Source organism: Pyrgilauda ruficollis, unplaced genomic scaffold, assembly GCF_017590135.1.
Source record: "Pyrgilauda ruficollis isolate IOZ18807 unplaced genomic scaffold, ASM1759013v1 scaffold242, whole genome shotgun sequence".
Taxonomy (NCBI): Eukaryota; Metazoa; Chordata; class Aves; order Passeriformes; family Passeridae; genus Pyrgilauda; species Pyrgilauda ruficollis.
In genome coordinates this window covers 201544-219487 of record NW_024523734.1, presented here as the reverse complement: position 1 = coordinate 219487, position 17944 = coordinate 201544, and the positions used below count along the sequence as shown (strand labels likewise).

General features: G+C 56.5%; 1 protein-coding gene across 1 annotated transcript; it reads right to left on the bottom strand.

The window, feature by feature from the left end:
- Positions 1-1280: 1280 nt before the first annotated feature.
- Positions 1281-15976, bottom strand: ELP6 (elongator acetyltransferase complex subunit 6). Its single transcript, XM_041470222.1, has 7 exons — positions 15884-15976; positions 12090-12168; positions 10440-10510; positions 5178-5305; positions 4191-4383; positions 2586-2732; positions 1281-2070 (listed from the first exon to the last, which is right to left on the bottom strand). The coding sequence occupies exons 1-7, from the start codon at positions 15935-15937 to the stop codon at positions 1942-1944; spliced, it is 801 nt and encodes a 266-aa protein (XP_041326156.1). The 5' UTR covers positions 15938-15976; the 3' UTR covers positions 1281-1941.
- Between the last annotated feature and the right edge of the window lie 1968 nt (positions 15977-17944).

Sequence of the window (17944 nt, the reverse complement as noted above, 5' to 3'; positions counted from 1 at the left end):
AGGCTGTCCTGTCCTGCCACCGATGGCACCATTCCTGACATCCACTCTCCGGCTGCCCTCCCGCAGCGTCAGCTCCAGAGCGAGGCCTGGGCTGGAGCACGGCCATGCCGGTGGCCTTGGCCCTGCACAGCTGCTCCACGGTGTCCTGGTGGCCAAGGCCACTGCTGGACACTGGGCTGGGCTGCTGGGAGTGCTGGGTTTGGGCCGTGGCTCAGCAGCCCCCAGGTCTCATGGCCCTGTCCAAGCACCACTGCACCGTGCGGGCAGAGCAGCTCATCCCAAAGGGCCGGGATCCTGGGAACACCCCCTGCAGGGGGACATGGAGGGTCAGGCCGAGGCTCCTCAGCCCATTTCTGGGATACAGGCACGGCTTAAGGGCAGAAAGAAGCAGGCAGAAGGCAGCAGTGATGTCACACAGCAATGATGTCACACAATGAACCTGCCGGTTTCAAGAGGGAGGCAGAGCCTGGGAGCCAGGCTTTGGGATCTCTCCAAGGATAATCATACAGCCATTACTCCAATCATTCACCATTCTGTGCCAGTCACAGATGCACTTCAGGCTGCTGCAGTGCCAGCAGCTCCTGGTCCTCTCCTCCTCCCTCTGCAGACTGTGACAGTGCATTGACCCTGGGCACTGCCAGCACACTGGGACAGCAGCAGTGGCACTGAGCACTGCCACTTCCACAGCAGAGCACAGCCAGACCCAGGGGACACCAGGGACCGGTGATCCTGCAGCACACACATGGCCTGACTCCCCTCCCTCCTTGTGGCTTTGCCACAATCCCTGGAGCCTGCCTGGCTTCCCTGGGCTGCCACTGATCAGCAGCCACAGCCCTGAGCTTGCCAGGGCTCCCAAAACTCTAAGGCAAAGGCACGTTCCCAAAACAGCATGGGATGGGTCACCGAGTCTGTGTGGAAAATCAGGAATGTGTCCCACTGCCAGAGCTGCTATCCCAGCTCTGGAGCTGCAAGGACCTGGAAGATTGCTCTGGACTCTCACAAGTGCGTGGGACGCTTTCATCTCCCAGGATAAATGGGATACCCCAGCAGGAGCAGCTACCAGGAGACCTCCAGGCCTGAGCTCTGCTCCCAGGACTGCCCCTGCAGCCATGGGAAAGGCCCTGTCCTCATCCAGGCTTGGGAGATGCCCCTTCCTGTTCCCTGCCAAGGAGCAGGTGGGGAGCAGTTCCCACCCAGAGATCTGGGCTTACTTAATCACTGTACCCTTATCTCACTGGAATTACGGATTATTAATAAAAATCCTGCTTCACACAGGCAGGTCGTGTAACAGCTAGTCAGGGATTGGGATGAGGAAGCAGTGGCTGAGGCAGGCTCCCAGAGGGGTTTATCCAACCACAAAGCCCAGGATGAGCTTGGGAAGCCGCAGGGGACAAAGCGTGGCAGTGCCCAGGTCTCAGCACAGCCAGGTGAGGGCTATCCACAGAGCTGTGCATTTGCCAACTGCATGGAAGCTGGGAGTTGGGCAAACCTCTGCCAGCCAGAGCTGGGAGCAAGGAGGGGATTGCGCCAGGCTCCCGGACCATCCCTGCTCCACCCGCTGTGTGTCATCTCCTCCTGTGCCAGCGGGAGGGAAGGGTGCTCCCTCTGTGCAGTGCCTGGCACTGCCATGCTGTGCCCCACACCGGAAGAGGCGAGGCAAGGCACACCCAGCCCGCAGGGCACCCCCTGCCTGTATTTACATGCTCCAAGGGCCATTCTTGCAAGTTCTTGCTCCCTTTCTTGGCCTGAGTGTGTTGGGAACGGGGTGGGAGGACCAGGGCATGCAGCAGGCCCCAGGCAGGCTGATCCCACGTTGGCACCACTTCCAGGTGTGTCTGAGCTTCCCTCCCGGGTCAGTTTGCTGTGCTGCTCCTGAGAGGTGCTGGTGGTGCTTTTGCAGAAGCAGGGACTGACACTCCCAGGCTCTGCACTGTCACAGTGTCACAGGACTGCAGCCGACAGCCCCCGTGCGAAAAAGGTGACGTTCCTGTCCTGGATCTTGTACTGGTAGATCTGGACCACATCCTGCTCCGCCGCCTGCCGCAAGGACAATCTCTTGATTATCTTAATCTGCAAAGGGAAAGGAAAAGGAACATTGTCCCTCTGGCTGCCCAGAGCAGCCTTGGCCCCAGTGCCTGTGGCTGCCCTGCAGGGAAGGGGGGGCACTGATAAATAATCCATCAGGAGCTGCCTGTCCCTGTGCCTTTGTGGCAGCCCCTGATGAGGGATCACACAAGTGTCAGCACCCTCGCAGCCCTGCAGAGATCACCACAGGCCAGGCTCAGATGCACCATTTGAGGAAAGTTCCCAGCAAAGGTTTCCCCCACCCCGGGGTGGGAGAAGCCTGCACTGCAGCTGCTGTATAAACCCTGGAAAGCTTCCAGAGGTGGGGAGTCCTAGATGACAGGATGTCCCTGAACATCCCCGCAGAAGCAGTGACAGCTGGGTGCTCCAGCAGATCCTGGTGCCCACGGGATTACTCCTTAACCACACTGCAGCCTGGGCTGTCTCCCACAACCCCGGGGCCTGCAGTGTTGGAGGTGGCAGGGACACGTGCCACCCGTCCACGCTCTGCTGTGCCTCACCTGCCCGTGAACATCCTTGCAGAAGCCAGTGGCCAGCCCCTCTGCCCACAGGATGAGGTCGCTGTGATGACACAGGGAGTTCACAACCAGCTCATTCTCCTCATCTTCCGAATCCTCGCTGCTGTGAACCAGCACCACGATGTTCCCCTGGAACGGGAGCAGCAGGCAGGGATGAGCCCCTGGCTGGGCCTAATCCTTTAGGGGAAGGATGGGAGGGTGGCAACAGGAGTTTTCACAAACACCCCATCTAAGCTCCAGCTTGGTCTGAATTCCACTGGGAAAATAACCAGCAGCTGCTAATGGAGAGGCTGGACATGGCCCAGCCAGAATCCCCCCGTACCCTGCTGATCCCCAGTGTGGGCAGCAGAGCAAGGGGCTTCTGCCCCTCTGCCCCACCCAGGTGAGACCCCCCTGCAGAGCTGCCTCCAGCTCTGGGCACAAACCAGAGGTGTCCCTGCCCACAGCACACATGATCTTTACGGTGCCTTCCAACACAGGCCATTCTGTGACATACAAACACTGAAGAGCTCACTGTACACTGTGTACACACACATATATATGTAAGGTGCAATCTAAAAATACCTCCAGCCTCTGTGAGGAGACAGTGGCTCAACCAGTCTGTCAGGCTGGGCAGATGGCACCGACTGAATTCAGAGCAAGTAAATAAAGAGGTGGCCAAAGGGCTGCAGCAGTGCTCACACCCTCACAGCTCTGACAGGGAGCAAACACCTCCCCAACACACCGACTATTAACATCCATCTCAAGAGACTCTGCCTCAGCCCATGCAAGTCACCAGTGACTGAAAATAACATGAATTCTCAATCAATTAAAATGTACTTTAAGGCTTCAGAACACCTCAGACAGAAATAGCAAAGTGTTAGCGTGGTTTATCATCTTTTTTAGCTCTTTGGAGGTAAATATTCTCTGCAAGCAGATCATCCCCTGTCAGCACATACAGCCCAACACCCCGCGCCGTGTGAAGTGCAGGGTGACAGCACCCAACAGCACTGGCTCATTCCTCACTCCTGCAGGGAAGTGCCCAGGGAGGGGACACTGCCTGTGATGGCAGAGCTTGGATGTGACTGTGAGCACTTCTGGCTGTGGTTCTTTCAGGAGTCCCCACATCGCTGGGAGATCTCTGTAGATCACCACCCCACCTTGGGGACCAGCCACACTGGAGGGTGGTGGGAGTAGGGGCTGGTGTGCCCCCGAAGGGGCCCCTCATTTCTGTCCCCTGTGAGACTCACCAGCCCCTCACATGACCCGTTTCCACCCCTGCCCTCCCACACAGGGGTGTGAGTCAGGATCTTTCCAGAGCCAGGAGCTCCAAAAACCACCATTTTACACCTCAAATCCCTGTTCATACATCAGAGACACACAGAACCCTTCTCTGGGCAGCATCTCGCAGGAATCCAGCTGAACAGGAGCCTGAACAGGTACTCAGGGACCCACACAACTCCCAAGAGTGGCCCCAGAGCAATGATCTGAACTCCTTGGAAAGCCACAGCCTTTCAAAAACCTCAGCATGGTGATATGGAAAGAGCAAATGAAGGCAGGCTTTGCTCTGGAGGCTCTGTGCACAGGCAGGGCCCGGGGGAGCAGTACCTTCAGCTGGCAGCACACCCACACACGGCAGTAGTGGATGAAGTCCAGCACGGCCACCGGGGCAGCCCCCAGGCTCAGCAGGACACTGAGGTCATCCACCAGCAGCACGGGGCCTTTCCAGGAATCACCGCCAGCGGCACTCAGGGACACCCGGACAAAGTCAAACAAGGCCCGCAGCTCACAGGCGCTCCCGCTGGAAGACATGAACGAGGCGTCAGGGGCTTGGCACTGCGCGTTCCCCTCCTCACCCACTGACCCAGAGTGGGCATCACCAGCCTGTCCCCTCCCTGCTGTCCCCACTGCTGTGACAGCCACCTCCTCACTGCCCTTCAGCCCCTGCTCCTTTATACCTGCGTGTGGTGAAACCCTCCTGCCCTGCTCCGGGGATCGTGGAATGGTTTGGGTGGGAAGGAAACTCAAAGGCCATCCAGTGCCACCTCTCTGACATGGCACAGACACCTTCCACTACCCCAGGTTGCTCCAAGCCCAGTCCAATATGGCTGGACACTGCTGGGGAAGTGTTTGGCCTTTGCTGAGATTCCCAGGGAACATGGTGAAAATGACATGAGAATAAATCCAAAAGCCAGCATGGATAAAGCAGCACTACTCTCTGGGATAAGAATAAAACTCAAATTAATGAAAGAAGGGAATAAAACCACTTGGCTGGGGTTTCATTTGACACAAACCTGTGGAATGCTGAAGTAAATGTTGCTCTAGACCTGTGACATGCTTAGCAATGAGGATGGGGGTGGAAGTTCCCTTAAAATTCTGGAAAGAGGGACAGGATGCCCCCCTGAGCAGCAGTGAGGGACAGGCCAGGACACCTAGGGGGATGTGCACAATGCTGGTGCTTCCCTTCACTTGGTGACCAGCTGAGTCCTTGGCCCTGGAGGGGAGTGCAAAGGGCAGCAGGAGCCAGTCCTGGACCTTGGGTGGTGCCCTTGGTGGCAGCAGACGTGAGGGGGAACACTCCATGCTCAGGCTCACCTCAGAAACTGCAGAGGACTGGGCTGTCCTGGCTGCTCCTTCTCCCCAAACAGGAGGTCAAGGCAGGACTTGAGGCCCTCCAAGAAGACAAGCTGTCCCCGCTCCTTGGCAGCTGCCAGACTGACTCCCTCGAGAGAGGAAAACATTAGGTTTCAGAGTGAACACTTATGGAAAATGGTGCACACAGAGACACGTGGGTCAACAGCCAAATTTTCATTCTTATTTGAATCAAATCTTATCTAAATGTGCTGATAAAGTCAGTGCTTCAGGGATGAAATGGGCACTTCTGTTACAGCCACTGGTGGTATATTGACTCTTCTGTACTTTGCCAGGAGATAACAAAAACACACTGTGATTTGGGGGCTCAAACGTCCTGGAATTCCTTCTGGGAAGCCAGCTTGGTGTGCACATGCAGGGATAGAATGACCCAGGCTTCTCCAAGAGCCTGCTTTGAGCAATTCCTTCACCTCCCTCCCTGGGAGGTGAAAGCTTTTGTTTTTCACTATCTCCAGATCACGGCTGTGGCAATGAGGGCTCCTGGCACATCCCACGCAGCTGAGCCTGGCACGGCCTGGATCCGGAGAGCGCCGTGGGCTTGGCATCCCGACACTTGCACAACACCTGGAGAGAACAGCCAGGGCTCCCACGGGAAGCAGCCCTGACTCCACCTGGAGGAGGAGGAGGACCACGACAAACGCCTGGGGCTGCCACTCAGACTCAAACTCAGCTGGCTCACAGCCCTGCCTGGTGGTGAGGGCAATCGAGAGCCATGTGCTGGGAATGTCCAGCTCCAAGGGAGACATCCCACAGCTGCAGCAGACATGGAGAAGACTCCAGGTGGAGATCACAGAATTCTAGAAAGGTTTGGGTTGGAGGGATGTTTAAAGGTCATCCAGTTCCACCCCTCTGCAGGGACACCTTCCACTGGACTAGGCTGCTCCAAGGCCTGTCAAGGGCTGAAGGAGCTGGGGAGGACAAGCTCCTTCAGCCTGGACAAGAGGAGGCTCAGAGGGGACCTTCTCGCTCTCCAGTTTATTCTCAAAAGGGTGGTCAGGTACTGGAAGGGGCTGCCCAGGGCAGTGGAGGAGTCACCATCCCTGGGGGGATTTAAAAGACTTATGGATGTGGCAGTTGGGTTAGTGGGTGGCCTTGGCAGTGCTAGAGGACAGGTGGACGCAATGATCCTTGAGGGCTTTCCAACCTCAATGATTCCATGATCGTGTGCAGTACAATTATTTCCTGGAGGATTGGACTAGGTGACCTTTTCAGGTGTCTTCCAACCCAAACTACTGCATTACTATCTTCCCAGGCTCAATTTTGCAGCACTATCAACTTTGTAACACGGATATTAAGAATAATCTGAGGCCTGACTGAACTCCCATCTGCTGGCATCTGCTCCCTAATTTTCAATGGAAGCTGCCTGGACTCCCAACCCTGGGAATCCTGCAGCCTATGAAGAATGCTTCCTCTGTTTTCCTTCTACTCAGCTGGGAAGGAACGTATGCCTGAATGCTTACCCCTCTTCAGACTCCCCCTACAAGGCAATAGATCTTTTTGGGCACTACCCCTCAGTAACAGCTTCAGAAATAGCAGCATTATTGTGCAATTCTGAGCACACACGATGGAAAACTTCCTAGCCAAGGACAGAACCACCTCTATGTGGCAGGTGAGGAGCAGGGAACAGCCAGCAAATAAATACCTGCCATGCCATAAAGAAGGGCTGGGCTGCACAGCAGCCTCACAAACCTCAATCCCTCAGGGATTTCTGCAGTCCATAGGGCTGGGAACTTGCTGAGCTGCTGTGACTAAATTCACTATTAATATCAATAACTCAGCAACTGATTTTACCTTTGCTTCAGCCGTTTCTTCCTGCACACACAAACTGTCTGCACCTCAGATCTGCAAGAAAAGTGTCCCCCCCTTCAGAAGGAACACAGTGCTGTGACACCAGGGCCTGTCTGGGTGACAGAGAAGGGCCACAGCAGCCAGGGACAGGGTGACTGTGTGTCACACCAAGAATTCATCCCCCTCAGTGCCATGCCATGGAGCCAGCAAGTCCAGCTTCGTTTTCCAGCAGGGGAACAGGTCCCAGAGAGACCCGAACTCACCCACTGCAGTCACCTGCCACAGCGAACCTCTGCCTGTCTCCCTGCTGGCAGCCCACCCAGTGTGACCTCTGGAAGCACAGGACACATCAGACAGCTTGCAAAAGTGGGATAAGTGCTCAAAATGGCCAGTGGCACCTTCCTGAGTGCACAGACAGCACTGATATCCCCAGAGCAGAGCCACGGCAGTGCCCAGCACCCAAACAGCCTGAAAGCTTTCGCTATGAGCCAGCATCCAGCTCCATTACCCTGGAGCACAGGACATTATCTCTGGCACGCTGTCAGCCATCGACCCAGCCCAGGAATGCTCCTGCAGCAGCAGTTCAGCTGCTCCTGTCCCTCTGGGGAGCTGCTGCAGAGTGGTGCCCCCCGGGCTGCCAGCAGGGACAGCCCCTCAAAGCAGAGCTGCCACCCATGCTGGCCATTCCATAGGGGAAAGCAAAATAGCGGAGGGACAGAAGGAATGGAGAGTGCAAAGCAGGGGGAATGAGCTCATCAGCAAACACAGCTGTGGGACAAAGTGTGGCCGTCAGTGATCAGGCCACACCACGTCCTCCAAGCTGTGAGCTCGGAGCAGGGGACAGGAGATGGGCATCAAATGGGGACAAATCTGGTTTTCCTGTAAAACAAAACAAACTTTGTACAAGTGAGGGTGGGAACACCAACCTGGCAGGGTGCCCTGCTGCTGCTTGGCCTGACATAGCCCTGCATGTTCTCTGCAAGGTCAGGGCCAATAACATTGACACTGCCTTAAAATGAAGTGTGGGTCCTCGGGGAAAGAGAACACAGGCACAAAAAAAGCCAGGAAGGTTTTCCTGCAAGTAAAGATACATCCCTGCATTTAGCTAACACATAAGGAAGTGGTTTGGGACTTGTATAACCTGGCACACTGGGAAAGCAGCAAGTCCCTGGAAGCATCACCTCAGCTGTGTATAAATATTCACTTTATCACCACACACCAGTGTTACAAGTGTCACTGTACAATCTACCCTGACTCCAGGAGCCTCCTCCTGGGGCTGGGACTACCCTGCTCCCAACAGAAACTGGGGCACTGCTCAGTTCTGAAGCTCTTCCAAGGGCATAATCACAGTCACAGAATCACTGAGGCTGGAAAAGTCCCCTGAGCCCATCCAGCCCAGCCATTCCCCCAGCACTGCCAAGGCCACCACCAACCCATGTCCCCAAGTGCCACATCCACAGGGTTCTTAAATCTCTTCACCGATGGGGACTCCAGCACTGCCCTGGGGAGCAGGATATTTCCCAATATCCAGCCTAAACCTCCCCTGGCAACCCTTGAGGTCCCTGTTCCCTGGAGCAGAGCCCGACCCCCCCCCCCGGCTGTCCCCTCCTGGCAGGAGCTGTGCAGAGCCACAAAGTCCACCCTGAGCCTCCTTTTCTCCAGACTGAGCCCCTTTCCCAGCTCTCTCAGCCGCTCCTGGGGCTCCAGCCCCTTCCCCATCTCCGTTTCCTGGACTCACTCTGTCCTGTACCTGGGGACTGCAAAAACTGCCCCCAGGACTGGAGGCACCTCAGCAGTGCCAGCACAGGGCATGGGCACTGCCCTGGGCCTATGGCCACACCATTACTGCTCTCCAGTAAAGATCTACAGCAGCGAGTTCTTAACCAACTTTGAGTGAAACTACCCAGCCAAGAACCACCTTTCCTGAGCCTGACGTGTTCATCTCTGCAAAGAAGGATTAAAGCAAAGAGAAGATGTGATGGAAGCTTGGATATAAATAACTGATGTTGCGACCTCCAGCTCCTCAGAGCTTGGGAGGAATTCACAGCAAGGACCACAGGGGCACCTATGAAGCTGCAAGGCAAGAGTGACTCAGAGCTGAAAGCAGCTCAGCGCTTCTCTGAGCCGTGCTTATCACCTCCTTTGTGGCAGCCACCTTTTGTTCGTCTATCAGACAGCAAATCGCCCCCATTTGCATCGCACGTGTGCTCCAGCTAATCCTCCTGTTCTCTCCCTCCTCAGCTCCCAGCCAGGGAGATGTCAGCAGCTCCCATTAAGTGCACTTCGGGAAATCTCGGCATTAGGAAACACCCTGACTTGAGGAACAGGCAAGAATCCCGTATTTAAGAGCTGGATTTCCTCCCCACACCGGCTGCTGTGCCCCATTTCCTGCCCCACTCTGCAAGCTCCCTCCACGGTTTCCTCCTCTCTGCACCACAAAGGCCAGGACAGCTCTGTGCTCGTGGGGGGAGGTTTGCTCAGCCAGGAGGATCGGCTGTGCAGGGGAATCACACCTTGAGTTACAGCTCCGTGGGGGAACACCGTGTTTGCTGTGTACCCCGGGCCGCTATCTCCTTTCAAAAGGTAAAAACTGAGCAGTAAATAAAATACAAGTTGTTTAGCAGCACCATGTTTACAGTGGGGAATACAATACCTGGTGCCTCAGCACCTGGGACTCTTGATCAGCAGCAGTGCTGCTGGGATTCACAGCAGAACCAGAGGGAGGAGCAGTGCAAGCCCTCACCCCTTCAGCCCTGGAAGGTCACCTGCACTTCCCACCTGGAGCATTTCACCTTGGAGTGTTGTACAAAGAGCTGAGTGAAGCAGTTTGGAGCTCAGACAATATGCTGACATGCAGAATTACCCTGCCTGCTTTGTCTCTGTTTCCTCATTTCAGAGCACACATAATCCTTGTCCAACTCAGCATGGGAAGCAAATCCCTAGGAATTTACCTGTGGCTCCTCACAGAGCTCGAAGGGATGGCTCAGCCCAGAGGCCAGGCGAGGCACACAGGTGTCCTTGTGAACAGCCCTCCATCCCAAGAGGAACCTCAGGAGCTTCTGCAGGGGTGCAGGGGTCCTGGCAACACTGACACCACAGCATTTTCCTCTCCAGGGGATTAAGGAACCTCCATCTACCAGTCTGTGCCTGTCTGGGGAACAGTGATCCCCAGCTAACACTTCTAAGCACAAAGCAAGCAGCTGTTCAGCTCTTGGCAGGGCAAAGCCCATGGGGCACCTTGCAGCCAGGTTTCTGCCCAAAAGTGCTCTTTATCCCCATCACAGGGGCACCAATCCTGACTGTCCCCATCAGACCTGGAAACATTTGCTCACACACGGTTCTTATTCCCCATTCCCATTCCCTCCCACCCACAAACTACCTGGATCCATAATAATGAACCTGTGCCAAGAGACTCACCAGTTTCTGTGCCACGATGCTGTAGTGGCTGAAGGACTGGAGCAGGGCCACAAAGCAAACCTTGCAGCCAGCTGGGGAGGGACAAAAGCACACATTAGCAGTTCCACTTTGCAGCTGACATTACCAAAGCTCATAAATCACAGCAGCCAGGCCACAGATCTGTCTGGAAGGACCTTGAAGTGATACAGGTCTAGACAAACCCTCCTTTGCTTTCAATTTTCACCCTTCTAGGGGATAACCACATTAGTGAATACGTTTAAAAAGAGAGGGGAAAAAGGAAAAAGATGACTTCAAAAAGTGTAAGGCCACTTTTCTGCCTCATGCCAGGCCAGCCTGGGGACCTCCTGACCCTGTTTGCTGGTGTGACAGTAAGGAGGCCAAGGGCCAGCTGTGACACTGAACTACTGAAACTACAGACAGGCCAAAAATTCCCATTTTGGCTCTCACAGGGCAAGTGACCTTGACTGGAAAAACACAGAACAGGGAATTGTGTCAGACGCCTAAATAAAAAGTGATTTTGGAACACAGTTTGGGTATGAACATAATCAGTGTTTGTTGGACGTGGATTTCAAGTAGAACAAGTCAGTGGCCCCAGATGAACCTTTGGATCTCCCAAAGGTTTTGGGCACCAAGGGGGTGCTGCAAACAGGGAATAACTGCACCCAGGTCCTGGGCTGGAGAGGGGCAGGTGACAGCCAGCTCACCGGTCCTGAGACACGTTAATATCCCACAGGGCTGCCCACCCACCAGGGATGGAAGGCTTTTCCCAGGCACACAGGCAGCTCTGGACAGCGACTCCCAGGGCACTGCTGCTGTGGGGCAGCACCAATCCCCAGGGCACTGCTGCTCTGGGGCAGCACCAATCCCCAGGGCACTGCTGCTGTGGGGCAGCACCAATCCCCAGGGCACTGCTGCTGTGGGGCAGGACATCAGCAGAGCCCGAGGCAGTATCTGGCAGGTCTCTTTGAACCATTCCCACTGTTACCAACCCACCTTCCATGGGATTTCCTTCAGTTTCCCTCTGTTCCATTAAGTACAAAATATTTCAAAGCAGGGTGAAGCCCCAGTTGAGGCAGTGGCAGTTCTGGGGCCACAGTGTCCTCATCCCATGCCCTGCCCAGCACTCTGAGCTCCCTTTCAGGTGTGACAGTACCAGAGCTGCTGGGCTGGTGGCTGTGCCAGCAGAAAGCTGGAGCAGTCCCTGAGTCGAGCGCCTGCTCTGCAGGGGCCAGGAGGTTACTCACAGGAGAAACTGCTCCCAGAAAAGCAATTAGAGGTCTTGCCAGGCTCTGTTTGTTTCTTGACTCACTCTGAGCTTATCTGTTATTAATTGGTCCTGATATGTGTAATTACATCATAAAAATGGAAGCAGTGAGAGAATTGCAGTGAACACCTCCCTGTCAGAGCCTGTGTGATTTACAACCATTGCCACAATCCATGATGAAACAAGATGCAGAATTATGGGATGTACCCAAGGATACAGAGGAGTCCCAAGAACAAGTCAGGACTAGGACCCATAAATCCTACCCCCAAAGCTTTGTGTTTATCTGAGGATAACTCACACTCTGCAGAACTGCCCTCTGCTCATGGAGCAACCCTGAGGGAACCTCCGAGGTGCCCCTGCCTCAGAGAGTGCTGCTGCTGACCCACCTCTGAGGTAGAAGGAGAGGAAGTGGTGCACCAGGAAGCTGCCATCTGTCTGGGTGTCTCGCAGCAGGGTGAATTTACCCTGGAAAAGAAGAAGCAAAATAACAGAGTAAGGTGAGGGCACAAACTGCTCTTGGTAGACAAGATGTAGGCTCAAGCTGCAGGAATTCTGCAGGTGCTACTCAGAGGAAGAAGTGGACAAGCAGAGCTCCAGCTGCCTGTTTACAAAGGGAAGCCAACATTTCCTCTGGACACAGCCCACGGGGAGGCATCTGAACCACAGCATCGCTGAGGCTGGAAAAGCCCTGTGAGCCCATCACGTCCAACCATTAACCCAGCTCAACCATTAGCCCAGCACTGCCAAGCTCACCACTGAACCATGTCCCACATGCCCAGCATCACCACGTCCACCAGCTAAAAACCCTTGTGCTCAGCTGTGAGCCAGCTGGACCCCCACGTCTGTGCCCAGCAGGTGCCACGCCCTCCCCTGGCAACAGAAATGCAGCACGGTGCTCCCAGTGCTGCCACCGCCAGAGCCTCTGGTGCTGGCACCATCAAGGGGGTTCTGGGCAGTTTCCAGCTCCCAGCTTTGGCTCCTCTCCTCCAATTCACAGGCATCTTTCTTCTCCAAATGGCAGGGGAAAAACAGCCACTCACTCACTCCATTGCCAGCCCATTCTCCCCCTGCCACAGCCAGCGTTGCCAGCGTGTTTCAAATGTCAGCACCCTGGAGCTGCTGCTCCTCCTGTGCCCAAACAGCCCTCCCTGTCCTCCCTTCCAGGTTTACTTCCAGTGTGCCATCTTTGGGGTAGAAAACCTTATCACCAAAATTCTGTAGCGCAGCAGAGCTCTCAGCACAAGGTATAAACCTTGTTTTGATCAGGCAGGAAATTAATTCTGTTCATTAGTGCACACTCATTATCAGCCGCAGCCTCATCAAGGTGTTTGTTTCCATTAAAATCTTAGTCAGGATGTTTCTTTAATCAATACAAATCATAGATGAGCTGCTTGGAAACACAAAGAACTTATCAAAGTGGGAGGTTTTTCTACTCCCAGGAACAGAAAAAGCCTTTCGCAGCAACAAGCCATCTCCACACAGGCAATTCCCAAGCCATCCATCAGAACAAACTCCCCGGTGCCTAGAGCCTAAAGCGGAGCGAATGGAACAGCAAATATTGAACATGACTGCAGGGAATGCAGAGCAGAGGCCAGGGCAGGGAAGCTGCTCTCCCTAAGCTGGAGTGAGAGCTCTTCCCCCAAAAAAGGGTTATGCCTCAATGGCCACTGCAGTGACAGGGACACCGCCCCAAGACGTGCCCTCTGTGGATGAGCCTGGAGTAGATCTGTGCTCAAACAGCACAAACCCAGGGGTTTATCCAGGGGTTTATCTTCTGCACCTCCACCCTCTCCAGCTGCCCTCTTCCCCACCAGAGCCCCGGGAAGAGCAGGCCGAGTGCTCCCTGTGCCCTCCCTGCCAGGCTGTGCTGCACGGTGGGGTTTGTCACTCTGAGCACATGGCATCATTCCAAAGGCAAAGCCTTCCTCTAGCATCTTCTCCGTGAACCCCAGCCCTTTCTGTCCATGCTCTGCCCTCACGCTCTCAACACCTGCAGGCTGAAGCAGAAGCTGCAGCTACTTGTCAGGAACTGCCAAAATCCCTCGGCGGGGCCGCAGTGGGTGTCACAAGCCCACGGTGACACAGCAGGCACACCCACAGCCACAGCGGCAGCAGCTCCCTGCACGCAGCAGCCCTGCGGGGACAGCTCCTGTCAGCTCGGGAAGCGGCAGGGCCCAGCCGTGGAGCTGTGGAAATCGGCAGCGGGAAGGTGAGGCCTGCAGAGGGCTGATCCTGTTACGCAGCGGGACTGGGGCTGGGTATCCCAGCACACGGCAGGGACTGCCTGTGCACTGAGGGGACCCGCACACACACACACTCATCACTTACACCAGACTAAAGCAGATTTAATACCGAGTATTGCAGGAAGCCATTCCCCACTCCAGCACTGGGAACACGGCTCGCGGGGCAGGCAGCCACCCTGGTGTCACACCCGGACAGAGCAGAACCCGCAGCGTGTGCTGGGATGGGAAGGGACAGCTCAGCCCAAGGGAATTCCTCACACAGACAAAGCCTTGGCCAGCTCCTGCCCTGGCTGCCAAGCCCAAACCCAGGATCCTGAGGCCAAATCTTGCGTTTTTGCTCTGTGGAATTTCCTGCTCACATCAAGGTGAGCTCCTTGTCTCAGAACCAAGCTCGTGGGTGCCCACATTCCCGCTCATCCCACAGCTCCACCACCAAACACACCTCAGAGCACAAACTCCACCAAGCTCTCCTCCCTCAGTGTTTCACGTGCATTAAAAACCCAACACCAACCACAGGGCTTTGGGACTTTGCACACTCACACTATCCTTTACTACCACCCAGCCTCAGCCAACACCTCCACCTGATCTGCTCTGAGCCCCAAGGGCACCATCCCAAATTCCTCTCAGTACTGTCTCCCCATCAGACCAGCGCTGCCCCACTCCATCCTGCCTGACAAGGAATGACCTCAGAAGCACCTTCCAGATCAAGGAGAAACCTCCCCTATTCCCATCACAAGCTGGTAGTACAGCAAGGGGGGAAACTGGAGACAAAGGGGGAAACTCAGACTTAAAATAAATTATCACCCCAAACTTGCTTTATTATCTAAGCTCGTAACTGTCAGGAAAAACATGGAGTGACATGCAGCACGTGGATAATTTATTAATAATTACTGATGACACCGAACTGGTGGTGTGGTCACATGCCAGGGGAAAGGATGGGGCATCCAGAGGGACCTGGAGATGCTGATGGAGTGGGTCCATGGGAGCCTCACAGGGCTCAACAAGGCCAAGTGCAAGGTGCTGCACCTGGGTCAGGACAACCCCCAGAATCAGCAAAGGCTGGGGGATGGATGGAAACATGGACAGAAAACAGATGAGCTGCTCCAGGCTGGGAGAGCTGGGAATGTTCCCCTGGAGAGGAGAAGGCTCCAGGGAGAGCTCAGAGCCCTGCCAGGGCCTGAAGGGGCTCCAGGAGAGCTGGAGAGGGACTGGGGACAAGGATGGAGGGACAGGACACAGGGAATGGCTCCCACTGCCAGAGGGCAGGGATGGATGGGGTACTGGGAATTAGGAATTGTTCCTGTGAGGATGCTGAGGCCCTGAAACAGAATTCCCAGAGCAGCTGTGGCTGCCCCTGCATCCCTGAAGTGCCCCAGGCCAGGCTGGACGGGGCTTGGAGCTCCTGGGACAGTGGGAGGTGTCCCTGCACAGGACAGGAGGTGGGACTGGGTGAGCTTTGAGGCTCCTTCCAGCCCAAACCACTCTGGGACTCCATGACTGACATTTTACCTGCACACCTCTCACACAGAGCGAGGGTGTTTAGTTCCTGCGTGACTTAATTAGCACAAAACCTCCCTGGAAAAGCTACATTAATTAATTTAGTGCCCTAAATGACAAGTATCTCTAGAACAGCTCGCCGGTCCGGAGCAGTGCCCGCCAGCGGGTTTAACGCCCAGTTCTGTGTTTATTCCCCGCACGGCAGCACGGACACACCGCGGGAACAGAGCTCGGCCGCTTCTCAGCGGCGGATGCTGGAACCAGAGCCCTGAGGGGCGGCGGGGAGCGGGAACGGGAGGCGGAAGGGCCGAAGGCGGCTCAGCTCTGGGACCGGCCGCAGCCGCCGCCTCCGTCTGCGGAGGCCGTGCCCCTCCCAGTGTGTCCCGCCGCTCCCGGCGGTCCCGGCCCGTCCCTCCCGCCCTCTCTCAGCGCCCTCTCACCGCGTCCGGGCGCTCCGGGGAGGCCCCGAGCAGCTCGTTCAGCTCCGCGAACATGGCGGGCGGCGCTGAGGGGCCGCGCAGGGCGGGAAGCGCCGCGGGGCTGCGCATGCGCCGGGCGGGTGGCTCCCCCTGCTGGCGGGGTGGGGCCGGACCCGCGTGCGCGGGCAATTAACGGGGCTGGGTCGCTAATTATTGGGGCTGGATCGGTAATTAGCGGGGCTGGATCGGCAATTAACGGGGGTGGGTCGCTAATTAATGGGGCTGGATCGGTAATTAGCGGGGCTGGATCGGCAATTAACGGGGGTGGGCCCGTGTCCCACCGTCAATTAAAGCGGCTGGTTCCTCACCCTTGTGGTTAATTAAAGTGCTAAATGGGACTGGATCCTCATCCCATCATAATTAACAGGGCTGGAGCTACATCCCATCATTAATTCATGGGACTGGATCCTCAGCCCAGCATCATTAACAGGGCTGGAGCTATATCCCATCATTAATTTGTGGGGCTGGATCCCCATCCCATAACTGTGCCAGGAGACTGGAGAGCAGGTTCTGGAGCCAGGGATGTGCCAGGGGGCTGGAGAGCAGGTTCAGGAGCCAGGGATGTGCCAGGGGGGCTGGAGAGCAGGCTTTGCAGCCCAGGATGTGCCAGGGGGCTGGAGAGCAGGTTCAGGAGCCAGGGCTGTGCCAGGAGACTGGAGAGCAGGTTCTGGAGCCAGGGATGTGCCAGGGGGGCTGGAGAGCAGGCTCTGCAGCCCGGGATGTGCCGAGAGGAGGCCGGAGAGCAGGCTCTGGAACCAGGCCAGGGATGTGCTAGGGGGCTGGAGAGCAGGCTCTGCAGCCCGGGGTGTGCCGAGAGGAGGCCGGAGGCCGGGATGCCGCGCTGTGAGCATTAGGGGGCATCCCTCGATGGGATGAGGGCACGGGAGCAGGGGCGGAGGCGCTGCCGGGTCCAGCCCTCGGAGCAGCGCTGCTGAGGGACTCCGTGGGGCTGGCACCGGGGACCGCGGGAGAAGGGGACACGCCTGGGCAAAGCAGGGCTGTGGCCACCTGGGGAAGCCCCCGGGCTGCAGATTCCTGGGAAGAGAGCGGTGGGAACACGAGAGCTGTTCCCTCGGTGTCCCCTCGCCTTCGCACGGAATGATCCTGTGGGGAAGACGGGCGGTGAGAGGGTTTGGCTGAGGCACCGCGGCCGTTCTTCTGCCCTTGTTCCCGATGTCCAAAATTCCCCATCCTGCTCTCCAGCCCGGCCCGGGGTCTCCGCCGTGCCCCGGAGCCCGCTGGTGCCGCGGCTCGCTGGAAGGAGCTGCCCCTCCGCCTCCCCTCGGTGCCTCCCGTCCTGCAAAAGCTGGGGCTCAAAGCTTCTTTGAGCAGCCCGGATCGCTTGGCTTCTGTCCTCGCAGCCTTCGGAGCCCCTCGGGTGCCGGGCAGCGCGGGAGCCGCAGCCCGGGTTCCTCCCGGGACAGCCTGGCCCCGTCCTGGCTCGGGACCGCAGGGCTTGTGAGAGCCCATTCCGCCGGCCCGGGGGTCACCGGGCCCGGGGCAGCTCCCGGAGGTGTCCCCGGAGGTGTCCCCGGAGGTGTCCCTACCTGGCTGCGTTTGTGTGCGAGCGCAGCCGCCGCCCGGGCTCCTTTTGTCTGCGCTGTCACGTTTCCCTCCCCGTGGCACTTCCCTCCCGGCTCCTCAGGAGCCGCAGAGCCCGAAATGCCTCGTAAATGAAAGGTAAAATCCTCTCTTCTTCTCCCCACAGCGGGAAGGGGACCAGAGCGGCATGCAAAGTGCAGCTGCATCTCTCAAAACACCTCTCGTCCTTCCTAATATATTCCTTCCCACGTCCCAGGACTTGTTACCGTGCGAAGGCAGTGAGGATTTTGCTGTTAAAACTGGTGCCCCTTCCCTCCCATCTGCTCCGTGCCTATTTCCAGTATTTATCATGGAGCTGCTTCCCAGAGGAGCCATATGGGATCCATAGGTATCCACGCTGCTTCCAGTGAAGATCCTATGGCAGAGCAGTGGGTGAAAAGCAATTCATGCCCAAAAGTAGGAAAAAAACCCCACTGCAGA